The sequence below is a fragment of the Eptesicus fuscus genome, chromosome 21 (assembly GCF_027574615.1).
Source record: "Eptesicus fuscus isolate TK198812 chromosome 21, DD_ASM_mEF_20220401, whole genome shotgun sequence".
In the NCBI taxonomy this organism is placed as follows: domain Eukaryota; kingdom Metazoa; phylum Chordata; class Mammalia; order Chiroptera; family Vespertilionidae; genus Eptesicus; species Eptesicus fuscus.
Genome location: NC_072493.1, coordinates 23,523,871 through 23,538,200, shown reverse-complemented (window position 1 = coordinate 23,538,200; position 14,330 = coordinate 23,523,871). Strand labels below are relative to the sequence as shown.

The 14,330-nt window shown below is 44.4% G+C and overlaps 1 protein-coding gene across 2 annotated transcripts in view; it reads left to right on the top strand.

The window, feature by feature from the left end:
* The window catches only part of ZC3H18 (zinc finger CCCH-type containing 18), a 59,815-nt gene that overhangs the window by 36,748 nt on the left and 8,737 nt on the right, over positions 1-14,330 (top strand). For both annotated transcript variants that reach the window (XM_054710165.1, XM_054710166.1), the window contains 2 exons: positions 11,185-11,376; positions 12,750-12,875. In XM_054710165.1, the coding sequence (XP_054566140.1) occupies positions 11,185-11,376; positions 12,750-12,875 (318 nt within the window). The remainder of the gene's footprint in view (positions 1-11,184; positions 11,377-12,749; positions 12,876-14,330) is intronic.

Below are 14,330 nucleotides of genomic sequence, written 5' to 3'. Positions count from 1 at the left end.
TCCACAGTCAAGGCCCCAAGGCCGAGACAGGCTCCGGCTTCGCACAGCTTTTTATTCTTTTTAAACATATTTAAATTCTGGAGCAGGAAAGGTGGTCCTCTTTAGAGAATCATAGAATTTGATGAAATTTAATGTGTGCTTTTTACAGCTTTATTGAGATAAAATTCACAGATGATGTAATATGTACAGATGTACAATTTAAAATGTACAAATTCATTTGGTTATAGAGCATTCATGGACTCGTGGTGCCATCACCACAATTTTAAAACACCTTTGTCCCCAAGAACGAAACCTTGTACCCATTGTAGTCACTCCACATTTTCCCCAACCACCCATCTGGCTCCTGGCAACCACTAATCCACTTTCTGTCTCTGGATTTGCTTATCGTGGACATTTCATATAAATGGAATTCTCCTACATAATAAGGGGTAATATGCAAATTGACCTTAAAGGCAGAACAACCAGTCACTATGATGCACACTGACCACCAGGGGGCAGACGCTCAACGCAGGAGCTGCCCTCTGGTGGTCAGTGCACTTCCACAGGGGGAGCGCCGCTCAGCCAGAAGCCGGTTCATGGCTGGCCAGCGCAGCGGCAGTGGTGGTGGTGGGAGCCTCTCCTGCCTCCAGAGCAGCACTAAGGATGTCCCCCGAGGGCTCCCAGGCTGCCAGAGGGATGTCTGACAGCCAGTTTAGACCCGATCCCCTGGGGCGCAGGCCTAAGCTGGCGGCTGGACATCCCCCTAGGGGTCCTGGACTGCGAGAGGGCACAGGCTGGGTTGAGGAACATACACACACACACACACACACACACACACACACACACACACATACTCCCAACCCCCTCCACCCCCGAGTGCACAAATTTTCATGCACCGGGCCTCTGGTCATAATATATGGTCTTTTGTTTAACTATCTGTTGAACGTTTGGGTTGTTTTTCCCTTTTAGCTATCATGAATATGAACATTCATGTACAACTTTGTGTGAACATGTTTTTCATTTCTCTTGGGTGAAAATCTAAGAGTGGAATTGCTGGGTCATGTGGTAACTAACTATCTTTAACCTTTTGAGGCGCTCTTGACTTTTTCAAAGTAGCTGTAACATTTTACATTCCCACCAGAAATGTCTGAGGGTTCCAATTTCTTCCTCATCCTTGCTAACACTTGTTATGTATTTTTTTATTATAAGCATCCTAATGGATATGAAATGCTATCTCATTGTAGTTTAATTTGCTTTTTCTCTGATAACTAAGGATGTTGAGCATCTTTTCATGTGCTTATTGGATATATATATATCTCCTTTGGGAAAATATCTATTCAGATCCTTTGCTCATTTTTAAATTTGATAGTCTTCATTATTGAATTGTAAAAGTTCTTTATAGATTCTAAAAACAAGTATTTAATTTGCAAATCCATACTCCAATTCTGTGGTTTGTTGTTTCACCTTCATGATGAAGTTTATTTTCTTTTTTTCTTTTTAAGGGGAGGCCTCTTATTTTTTCCAGCTTTATTTAGATACAGTTGACATATAATATAACATTGTGTAATTTAAGGTGTATAATGTGATGATTTGACACATTTATGTTGTGAATGATTACCACACTAAGGTTAGTTAACACCAGCATCACCTCACATAATTACCTTTTTTGTGTGTGTGGTGATAAGATTTAAGGTCTACTCTCTTAGCAGCTTATATACACAATATAGTATTGTTAACTCTAGTCACCATGTTATATGTTAGATCCCAGAACTTTATAACTAAAAATTTGTATCATTTGACCAACATTTCCCCCACCCCCTCGTACATGACAACCACCATTCTTTCTGTTTCTATGAGTTTTTAAGATTCCAATATGAGACTATACAGTGAAAACAGAGTCTTTATCTGGCTTATTTCACTTAACATAATGCCTGCAAGGTCCATTCATGTAGTCCCAAATGGCATGATGTTCTTTTTCGTGGTTGAATAATATTCTGTTGAATATATTTACCACTTTTTTTTAATCTATTCATCTGTTTGTGGACACTGGTTATTTCCATGTCTTGGCTATTCTGAATAATACTATAGTGAATATGGGAGTGCATATACCTCTAGAGTGATTTCATTTCCTTTGGATATATACCCAGAAATGGAATTGGATTGCTGGATCATATGGTAGTTCTAATTTTAATTTCTTGAGGACTCTATACTGTTTTTCATAGTGGCTGCACCAATTTACATTCCCACCAGCAGTGCAAGGTTCCCCATTCTCTATATCAGGGGTCCTCAAACTTTTTAAACAGGGGGCCAGTTCACTGTCCCTCAGACTGTTGGGAGGGCCGGACTATAGTTTAAAAAAACTATGACACACTACCCGAGTTATGCTCAGTTTTTTGGCGAAGTTTGACACACCAAGCTCAAAAGGTTGCCCATCACTGGTCTAGGGTCACCCTCTGGGGCAGGAAATAGCTGAGGTTAGGGAGGGTAATGGCAGTTAAATGCAATTGCTATCCTGTGTGTTTTTTGTAGTTCAGGCTTGCCCTTATGGCTGTGGCGGAGTCTGTGTAGCCTTCTGGCTCCCTAGAGAGAATGTGATGTCACTCAGGTCTGCTCTGACTGGTCCATGAGACTCTGCTGTCTTTTTTGGGGAAAAAATATATGTTGGATTTTCCTCAGCTTATGGTGGCTTTTCTCTCCCTGTTTTCTTGGGTCCAACAACTTCTCCTCTGGCCATGCCCAGTATGGTGCTGGTCCTCTCTGTTTCCTCTCTGCTTAGTCTCCAGCAATGGGTGGTTTATCATCACCTTTCAGTGCCGTCCCATTGATATGCCCATCTTATATGGTGAAATTCATTGATTTCCTGAATTTGAACATCACGAGTTGGGATTGATTAAATCTAGGCCCACATGATGGTGTTGCATGCATTTGCTGATCCTGAATGTGTCAGACAACCACACCTGGATGTGCGTAACTCGAGGAAACAGGATGACACTGTCCTGATGCCCTTCGATGGACAGGTCACCCAGCTTCCCACTCTACTCCAGGCTCTATCATAACACTTACTGCTCTGATGAGCCAGGCGTTCAGACTGCTCAAGATCCCCAGCATGCCCTGGCCAGTGTAGCTCTCTTGGTTGGGCGTCTTCCTGTGTACCAGGAGGTCAGGGTTCAATTCCCCGTCAAGGGTACATGCCCTGGTTTCCAGGCTCAGTCCCCAGTGGCAACATGCAGGAGCCAATCAATGTTGCATTCTCATATTGATGTTTCTCTCACTCCCTCTCGCTTCCTTTATCGCCAAAACTCAGTAAACTATTCTTTAAAAGAAGGAGGGGAACAACAAATCAATGTTTTTAAAAAAGAAAGATCCCCAGCACTTAGGCTCAGCTTTAAAACAATCACTGATCTTTCTGTTGTCCTGAGAATTTAATATATCTGTTTTATCTTTCTAATCTCTCTTTCTGTTCTGTCCTGAACAGGGCTTACTTATTTGGTTTGGAGAAAGTTTTTGTGCCCAGGACTTTTTTTTTTTTTTAATGTTTTTATTTATTTTTAGAGAGAGAGGAAGGGAGGGAGATAGAAACATCAATGAGCTGCCTCCTGCACGCCCCCTACTAGGGATCAAACCTGCAATTTGGGCAAGTGCCCTGACCAGGAATCGAACTATTGGCCCCTTGGTTCGTGGGTCAATGCTCAAACACTAAGCCACATCTGCTGGGCTGAGAAAAAGTGTATCCTGTTTAATTCCTTGACTCCTTACAGACTGAAATTATCCAGAACAGGCCCGACTGTTTGATAAAGATGAAAAGATAAATAGTTGTCTCTAATGCATTCGTATAGACTTCTGATATGGATAGGATTTAGATAAGTACCGATGAATACAAATACAATCCTGAATTAGAAAGAAGCATTGTTGAGCCTGTGTGAGCCTTACTGTGTTTATAGTGATAGCTGTGTATTCACTGTGGGGACCAAGGATGATGGGATGTGGAGAAATGACATGAAACCTAAGCCAATGTTCATAGTCTTGGAAATTCATAAAATGTATTCAAATGACAAGCCCTCACCTTGGAAACAGGAAGTCTTAATGATATCTGCCTACCACTTGAAACAGTACAGATACATTTTTTTCTGTTCACTCAGAACTTAAAAGGTAACTTGTTAGTAGTTACATTTTACCTCTCTCAGATTTACCTGCTTATGTTTAAGTTTAAATATGTTTTCAGAATCTGAGGATTAAAATGATGGAACTTTTGCCGAAACTGGTTTGGCTCGGTGGATAGAGCATCGGCCTGTGGACTGAGGGGTCCCAGGTTCAATACCAGTCAAGGGCATGCACCTTGGTTGCGGGCACATCCCCAGTGGGATGTGTGCAGGAGGCACCTGATTGGTGTTTCTCTCTCATCGATGTTTCTAGCTCTCTGTCCCTCTCCCTTCCTCACTGTAAAAAATCAATAAGATATATTTTTTTAAAAATTAAAATGATGGATCTTTTATCCCCAAGTTCCCCCCAGCCAGGGAAAACTTGGAAGGACTGTTGCAAAACTCTACTCCATTATAGCCACCCAGTCAGAGTTCTGGGATTTGCTCTGGGCCTTGTTGATTCAGCATGTATTGGCATGTGCTACGGGCCTTCTGCTCAGTCCTGTGAGAGACACAGTTGAGAAATGGGAATAGGAAATACAAGTTAGATCACATTCTTACTTGTGTGTAGGTCCATAAGAGAGGGCCACGCAGCCTGGTAGAGGTTGGAGGAGGGGTTACAACCAGCTGGGTGGATCATAAAAAGTAATGATAGTCCTTGGAGGGGAATGCATGGGACTTTACGCGAGGTGGGCATTCCAAAGGAAGGGAGGGATTGAGTGTCTTCTGCTGGCAGGCATCCACCCAGGTGAGCTGGGAATAGTAGCCTCCTGCCTTGTGTGGCATAGGGCAGGAAGGGATTCAAAGGCAGTGTGCACTTGGAGGCCAGGCAGGAAGAGCCACCGGGGTAGTCCAGGAAAAGGGCGTGGTGGCCCCTGAGTGCCTTTGGGGACTTCCGTGGTCAGTTCTGCTCGGTGTTAAGGAAGGTGAGCAATGTAATGGTCCACAAAAGTTCCTGGATGAAATAGCACAGAGGAGCTGCCATGAAAAGTATTCTGAGCTTCTCCAAACTGAATGTGAGTTCATTTGAGAGAATATCCGTGTACTTTGAATTCCCTTTTTTTTTTTTTTTTAATATTAGATGTGTATCCTTTTTTATTTTAGAAAAGAACTTTCATTCTTTTTATCTTTTTTTACCTTTGACCCCAAACCTGGCAGTTGCCCAAGTCGGAGTTTCCAGACACGCTCACTATGGCCACCTTGCATCATTGGCACTGACACCTCTGTCAGTGATGTAAGATGTGAGCTCCTCCTGAGTTGACTCAAGGCCCCTTTGTTGTGTCTTGTGACATTTTATCTGACAGTCATTAAACAGATGACCTCTGCTCCTTGGAGTCTTTTTCCATGGCCTTGAACGAAGGATCGGATGCCTGGGCGATAAGATTGTGTCATAGCTGTGCCTTGGTACAGCCACTTCTCCCATCAAAGATTACTGAAAAGTCAACCCCTTCCCTCCATCGTTACCCTCCTCCCTCCCCTCCCCCTCCTTGTAGAAGTGTTTATGCAAATTCCAAATCTATTCCCCCAGCTCTCTATGGCAGTATTTCTGGCTGAGGTCCTACCTTGCCAGCTGTTTCCATTCAGCTGGGTTTTCTTCCCATCTACATCTTCATCTTTGGTGGGTGGCATGGCAAGCCTGTTGTTTTCCATTTGGGTGTAGTTTGTCTCTAGTTTTCCAGGCTCTCCTCTGGGGTACTGTCATTCAGTGAGAGAAGGGCTTCGGGTTCCAATGTCTTGCGCTCTCTGAAAGCAGGAGCAGCCCTACTTCTTTGCCATCAGGTTGGGCACCAGATGACTTCACAGCCTGAGCAAACCTGTTTGGGGACCTGGCTCATGGACTCCATGGGTCAGAGGTGCCAGCCTCACCAGGATTTCCAGGGCACATCAGCCTAATTCCTGTTTTCTAGTTAATTGTTCCCTTACTGACTGGGTCGTGTTTAATTTGCTACTGTGCACAGGACAGCTTCTGCTGGCCCTGATGGTGTTTCGTATAGATACCGTTGAGGACTGATATTCGTGGCATTGTGTTCTTTATGAGCTACTTTAGACTCCAGCGCCTTCGTTCAGTGGGCAGGGGCACTTTCCTTCTCCTTTGAGCTTCCTATAAGAGGTGAGAACACGTCACTAAAACCAATTACTAGTAAAATGCTTGCCAACAGTATTAACCCTTTGCACTCGCTTGTTTTTTTCTCGATTCCTTTATTCTAATGCTAACCGTGTAGAGTCACACTCAACATCCGAGTGCAAAAGGTTAAAAGGTTTTCTTTGCAGAAATGGAAAACTTTTAGATAACGTTTGAGATGTTTTCTGTAATAAATGTAAACCATGATGATTTAAGAAAGTTTGAAAAACTTTCTGAAGAATAAAGAGAAAAGGCAGGAAAGATGGCCTGGAGATGACTGCTGCTGTTGCAGCGTGGGCCCATTTCCACACCGACTGCCTGAGAGTTTGGGAGCATACCTGATTTGCCTCTTCCCTCTGCCCTTCCCCAATATAATAAGAACATTTTTCCCAAATGGAACTTTAAAAAATATGTGTTTTCTATTGATTTCAGAAAGGAAGGGAGAGGGATAGAGAGTTAGAAATGGTTTAAGGAGGGGTTGGAGGAGGGGTTACAACCAGCTGGGTGGATCATAAAAAGTGATGATAGTCCTTGGAGGGGAATGCACGGGACTTTACGCGAGGTGGGCATTCCAAAGGAAGGGAGGGATTGAGTTTCTTCCGCTGGCAGGCATCCACCCAGGTGAGAGAGAATCAGTGATGAGAGAGAATCACTGATTGGCTGCCTCCTGCACACCCCACACTGGGGATGTGCCCACTGAGTCCACAACTCAGGCATGTGCTTGTGACTGGGAATCTAACTGAACCGAGACCTCCTGGTTCATAGGTCAGTGCTCAACCACTGAGCTATGCCAGCAGGCCCAAATGGAACTTTTTAAAATATATATATTTTATTGATTTTTTACAGAGAGTAAGGGAGAGGGATAGAGAGTTAGAAACATCGATGAGAGAGAAACATCAATCAGCTACCTCCTACACACCCCCTACTGGGGATGTGCCCACAACCAAGGTACATGCCCTTGACAGGAATCGAACCTGGGACCCTTCAGTCTGCAGGCCAACGCTCTATCCACTGAGCCAAACCGGTTAGGGCCCAGATGGAACTTTTAATAAACTTTTTATTGTTTATTAACTCAGTCATTCTTTTCATACTTAAAATAGATACTTAAGTTTGCATCCAAGTCTGAAAACATTACTTTCTGGTTTGGGTCCCCAAGTCAGGGGAGAGAAACCAATTGAGGTTAAGCCCATTATTTGACTTTTAGTGGTCTGCAGAGTGACTCAATAACAGTGATCCCTGATCTTCATTTTGTGCCAACTGCATGATTTTATATCCAAGTACCACCTGTATTCGTGCATGGGTAGGGTCCCTAGGCCTGGCTGGCGATCAGGGCCTATCGGGGCTTTCCGGCTGCCGGCTGGGGCTCCCTTCCCCAGCTGCCAGCTAGGGCCTTCCTTCATTCTGCGCTGCCCACTGGTGGTCAGCGCATATCATAGCGAGCAATCAAACTCCCGAGGGGACACTTTGCATATTAGCCTTTTATATATATAGATAGATTTTCAGGGGGAAATGGAGCTAGCTGTTTGCTCCCTCTGTGTAGTGCTTGCTCTGGAGGTGGTATGAGTGTTCAGGCCCAGCCATGGCACCAGCCCAGAAAATGAAGTGCTTTAGGGACACCTCCTCGTCTTGTTCCAGCACTGTTAAAGGAGCCAGCCTTGTTTGAAACCCATAGTCTTATCTCCAGAGTGAATGAAAGATTCTTCCTGGTGAGGAAACATTTCCTCTAAAAGATTATAGAGGCCTGTGTTGGCCACCTGTCTGTGGTCTCAAGTAGTTTTCTATGCTGTGATGGGGCAGGGTTTAGCATTCTTTTTCTTTCCCAGTCACTACAGCAAGAACTTTGAGTACTGTCACAGCTGTGTCATGAGTCACTCCCTTGATTTCCATCTGTTCTTCTCTCCCTGTTAGAAGGACTGCAAATTGATAGAGCTGGGCCACTTTGATGACTAATGAAAAACCTAGTGACCAAGGTGTTCCATTTCCTGTTGCATTTTTAGAATGAGAATAACACAGGAAGTATAAAGGTGAAAGCAGCTCCCTAGTGGCCTGTGACAGGCTGGAATCCTCAGACAGGTTTTGCTTCCTTCCTGGATTACTTTTTCAGGAAGACATGCTTATGAGCTTTTGTTGTAATAGCTCTCGGGGTTTGGGCCAAGATAACGGATTTTATGCCTCAATTTAGTGTGTCCTTAGGGCAGTTTTTAAGTGTTGGGTGTTGCTCCTGATATGTTACTATTAGCACTAGTAGGCATGGAACTTGCTAGTTGGTGGATTGATTGATTAAACAGTTCTGAGAATATCAATAGGTAATGATTTTTTTATGTTATGATATAATATAACTAGATGTTGAAATGCTGGTGAAGAGAATTTATAATAGTAACTACAAATCTACCCCCAAAAGGCAGGACCTTTAATGAAGAAAACTATTATCCTTTGCTGACACCCACAAAAGAAGACATGAATAATTGCAACATGCTATTAATAAGTTTAATAACATTGTAATCCAAAGCCCAGTGGAACTGGGGGAGCAGGGTCTAACTGTTGCTAAAGATCTTCTGTAGATAAACATAGGCAGGACCTACCACAAAGTAAAAGTCAGAGTGTTTGGAATTTTAACTACAGATGCTTTTCAACATCCCAATAAACCCATTATAAATTGAAAATATTATGAGTCATGTGGTACAGCAGTTGAGCATCAACTTACGAACCAGGAGGTCATGGTTGGATTCCCATGCAGGGCACATGCACAAATTGCAGGCTTGATCCCCATGCGGGGTATGCAGAAAGCAGCTAGTCAATGTTATATTTTCACATTGTTGTTTCTCCCTCTCCTTCTCCTTTCCTTTCTCTCTCAAAATCAATAAAAATAAATATATTTTTAAAAGATGGCATCCTGTCACAAACCATTTGGAAAAGAGGTGCTGGTTAGACAGTGCTTCAGGAATAGTTGAAAGAAAGAAATTCCAGATCAACTAAAAGAAAAATGCAAGTGAATATGACTTGGAATGGAGACGGACTCTGTAAGCCTATAAGAAGCTACCCAAGAGAAGGAAAAGGAATTGCTTTGACAGTTAAAATGTTACGTTCTATATGTTAGACACCACCACCCAACACCTTAAAAAGCAAGTAGCCTGGGGAAGGGTTCCAATTCTTTGTAACTGAAGAGCTTACTAGAAAATTGGCCAAGAACAAAACAGACGACCAGAACTCACAGGTGTCAGGACGTATAGAAGACAGAAATTTCCAGCCTTGGAGGTAACGATAGAAACAAATGGGAACCAATTTCTGTATTTGCCGTTGTTGGGTTTCAGTCAAGCTCATCAAACAAAATACTGTGCTTCATTTTAACTTAGCAAGAACGTTTAGTATGAACCATCTACACCTTGAAGACCCCACAGTTGCCAGGGTTTATTTTTATCTGGTGGTGCTTATGGTGTTTCACTGGTAACACAGGAACCCAGTATTGTTGAGAGTCAGATAACATGGACACCTCATACTGGTGGGATTATTGTAAGTCGGTTTTTCACTTTAGGGTAAAATTTTTGACAGTCTGCCACAAACCTGCAAATGCTCGTTTCTTTTGACTTACTCGTTTCACTTCCTAGGCATTTGACCTTAAAAAAAAGATGTCCATAAGATGTATATATAAAGGGTCATTTTAATGTTATTTGTGTTTTCTAAAAGTTAAAAAACAGCTAATCGTGTGGAAACGTTCAGATTATACAACATCTGACAGTGAATTGCCACACAGTCAAAAAAGACCACATCTCCACAAACGGATGACAGGAAGAGGTGCTCCTGCTGCTGGCCCAGCAGACACAGGCAGGTCCCAGCTGTGTTTAGAGTGAGTGTGAGCACACGTGCACGTGTGCATTGTAGGAAATAAGAGAGATGGAGAGGACATGCAGAGACGCAAAATGTTGGCTGTCCCTGGAGAGTTGAGATAGCAGGACTTTTATTTTCTTGTCTTTCTGTATTATTTTTTAATTTTAAATGAATTTATAATATTTGAATTTTTCAAAAATCACAGGTCCAGCAGATACCTTCATATTAAACTGCTATGAGTGGGAACTCCACTTCGGCTCATGTTTAAGTGGGGATGTTTAGGTTTGTAGGTGTTTCTGATTTGATGCTGAGCTTCTTCCCAAGGGCTTCTGAGCCTTCCACTCCCACTTTCTCTGCACCCTGAGCTCCTGGACAGTAGTGGGTGGGCTCCCACAGTTAGGACTCAGTGACTGCCGCCTCCCTTCACTCCCAGTTCTCCAGTGCAGAATGTGGCTTTCACGTTTAGGCCATGATTTGTTTCCATTTGGTCTCATCTGCCCACCTTTAGTCAATATTTATATAGTTTGGCCAGGAGTTACAAGGAATTGCCATTGAGCTCAGCGGAGTCTCCTCTTGATAACCTACCAGCCCTCAGTTGGACACTGGGGTTTTAATCAAGATGTTCTCTGTGAATTAAACCAGTATTTTTAAGAGTTGGGTTTGATAACACAAAATTTCTAATGAAAAAAATACTTTGTTATCCTTTTAATTTCATAAGCATTTATTGTTACCAGCTCTAGAGAATATGTGTTAGATAAGGCTGATTCCATCCCTGTCATTCTCAGAGCTTACACTCTAGTGGGGAAGATAGGAATTCAGTAAGTAATTATACTGAAAAAAGGAAACACACCAGTATTAGGTACAATGAAGGAGAAAGATGGGTGTCCCCCTGAAAAGGACACGTGAGCAGAAACCATTTATGGAGAGAGCTATGCTTGTTTTGTTCATTATTGTTGTAAGTGGAATATCTGCTACCTCTTCTAGATGACCCGTTATTTTTCAGGCATTTCTCAGATAAGCCAGTTAGATCATAATCTCACATCTCAGTATCTTTCACAAAATAGCATTACTGGCAAATGGAAGGTAGCCCGAGAATTGCTAACCTCTCTGTGTTTTCAGCCGACAAGCTGAGCCACCAAAGAAGGAGGCAGTCTCCGCTGGGCCACAGGTGAAGCGAGCAGATGAGTGGAAAGACCCTTGGCGCCGGTCCAAGTCTCCCAAGAAGAAACTTGGAGTATCAGTCTCCCCTAGCCGTGCACGAAGGCGTCGAAAAACATCAGCCTCATCAGCCTCTGCCTCCAATTCCTCCAGGTAAGGAGGCAGGCTGGTGCATAAACACCACAGGAGTGATATTGTCGTGGCCTGGGGAGAAGTCAGTAAGACTAAACAGGCATTTGTTGGTCTCAACTTACTGAGTAACTGGGTGCTACAGCATTAGCAGCAAACTAGACTGGCACTTAGAACCATGTTACAGCTTCACATATTGAGATCAGCCAGGATGCGGGCAACTCACAGTGGAACACAGACCTGGCCAGTGAACCAGGGCGGGGGGCAGGGGGTGTTTGAGGAGAATGCTTGCCTGGTTCACTCCGGGAGAGACACTGAGAGGAGACCAACAGAACAATTTATCGTGGGAGCCAGGGTTAGCAGCTCTGAAACCTGTGTATATACTAGCTCTGCGCAAACAAGTGAGGATGTCATGGATGGTGAGAGCTGGATCTCTTCCCTGCCAGAGAGAGACACTACAGATCGGAAAGGGGGGACCCAGGGGAGCCGCAGTGTTAGACGGGAACTGGAAATGTCATTGTGGAGTCAGGGTTCACTACATGCACAGATGGACAGATAGAGAAATACACAGACACATGTGTGCCAGTCAGACACCTGTACACACAGGCACACGTATCCTGGCTCTGTACACTGAGGGCCTGGGAGCTGTGTCACAGCAACAGTGAGATCCATAAAACAAAATGAAAAAATACCAGTGAGATACCCACATCCAGGTCTTGGTTTCTAAACACCATTCCCACCAAAAGGAGGGTGGGACTAAGCATGTCCACAGAGGTGTCCAAAGGGCAGTGTGTCTGTATGAGTATGGTGAGGTATGTCTGTGTGTGTTTACATGAGTGCGGGGGATATATCTTTGTGTGTGTATCTGGGTAGGTGTGTCTGTGTGTGTGGGGGGGGGTGTATCTTCGTGGGTGTATCTGTGTGGAGCAGGTGTATTTGGGTGAATATGTCTGTGAAGGGGATGTGTCTAGAGGGGTGTATGTGGGTGGGTCTGTCTGTGAGGGGGATGTATTTAGAGGTATATGTGTGGGTGGGTGTGTCTGTGAGGGGGATATGTCTAGAAGGGTGTATGTGGGTGGGTGTGTCTGTGAGGGGGATGTATCTAGAGGGGTGTATGTGGGTAGGTCTTTCTGTGAGTGGGTGTATCTAGAGGGGTGTATGTGGGTGGGTGTGTCTGACGGGGATGTGTCTAGAGGGGTGTATCTGGGAAGGGTGTCTGGGGGGGTATATGTGAGTGGGTGTATCTGGGTGAGTGTCTCTGTGAGGAGGGGGTATGTATCTAGATGTGAATACAGCCCTGTTGTCTGGCCTGCATCTGAGGACAGCAGGCCTGGCATCGGTGGGCAGGGCAGGGCGGAGAAACATGGTCTCTCTTCTCTCCCCCTTGGATGCTCTAGGTCGTCTTCACGGTCCTCCTCCTACTCTGGCTCTGGTTCGTCCAGGTCTCGGTCCCGGTCCTCATCCTACAGCTCCTATTCCAGCCGGTCTTCCAGACACAGCTCCTTCTCAGGCAGCCGGTCCAGGTATGTCCCCAGAGCTTATCGGGTGTGGTGAACTTGGGCACCTCTGGCTGTGGCCCAAGTCTCTATTCTGTCTGTGTGTCTGTGTGTTTGTGTGAGTGGAGTGCACTCTGGGTGGGTATGTCTGTGTGGCATGTCTCTATCCTGACAGTGTTCTTCCAGGTGCTGTTGTTTTCAGAATAGTCTCACCAAGTTACGTGTCTTGTGGTAAATTCTACAGAATACACAGTGAGGGGCCAATTAACAAACTGCACGCGCTGGGAGATCTTAACATACAGTGCACATCAGGGGACACAGAACCTATGTTGGCCTGTTTTGGAGGCGTGCTAAAATCAGAAATCAGGCATCACACACATACAGACACACCCACATACATACGTACACACACGCTTCTTTGGGAAGCATATCACCAGATGTTTGGGGAATAAGGAGACCTGTTTATTTTGCAGTGGTTTGTTGTCCCACAGCGGCACTATTTCCTGGCAGCCGATCTTACTTTAGGGCAGCTGTCAAGAGGATTAGAACAGCATTAGATCATTAGAGCTGTTAAATCTGGTTGGTCAAGTTAACTTTTTTTTTTTTTAATATATTTTATTGATTTTTTACAGAGAGGAAGGGAGAGGGATAGAGAGTTAGAAACATCGATGAGAGAGAAACATCAATCAGCTGCCTCCTGCACACCCCCTACTGGGGATGTGTCCACAACCATGGTACATGCCCTTGACCGGAATCGAACCTGGGACTCTTCAGGCTGCAGGCCGATGCTCTGTCCACTGAGCCAAACCAGTTAGGGCCAAGTTAACATTTTAAGTGGGCTGTAGAACAAGTAGTAGGTGATATGTGGGCCTGTTTTCCATGAATGTTGAATCTTGTGCATATTAATAACCTTGAAAAAGAAAAGCAAGCCTGTCCTGGCTGGCGTGGCTCAGTTGGTTGAACATTGTCCTATGCACCAAAAGGTTGCTGGTTCAATTTCGGGTCAAGGCACATGCCCAGGTTACAGGCTCAATCCCCAGTAGGGGGCATGCAGGAGGCAGCCGAAGGATGTTCTCTCTCATCGTGTTTCTGTCTCTCTCTCTCCCTCTCTCTCTCTAAAAATATCAGCAAAAATATATTTAAAAAATAAAGAAAACCTTTTTCTGAGGGTGTCTAGAGGGTCAGCTATGGGTCCTTGGGCCTCATGATTTCCTGCCGGAAGTTGAAGCAGTACCCAGAACAGCTGCCGGTCATGGAGCAGTCATGGAATGCTGCCTGTAGGGGATGAGGTAAAGACAGAAAGCTATTGGTCAGAGCATCAACAATGGGAGAAACCTTGTATGGCTTCATTTAAGAAACTCGGCTGGGAAGCTGCAGGAAGAAGCCTGAGACTAAGCTGGGAAACTTAGAAACGTTAGAAATCACATGTGGAGTTTTCTCGTATGTGTTCCATGGACACGAGGAGAGATTAAGAAGGCCCCT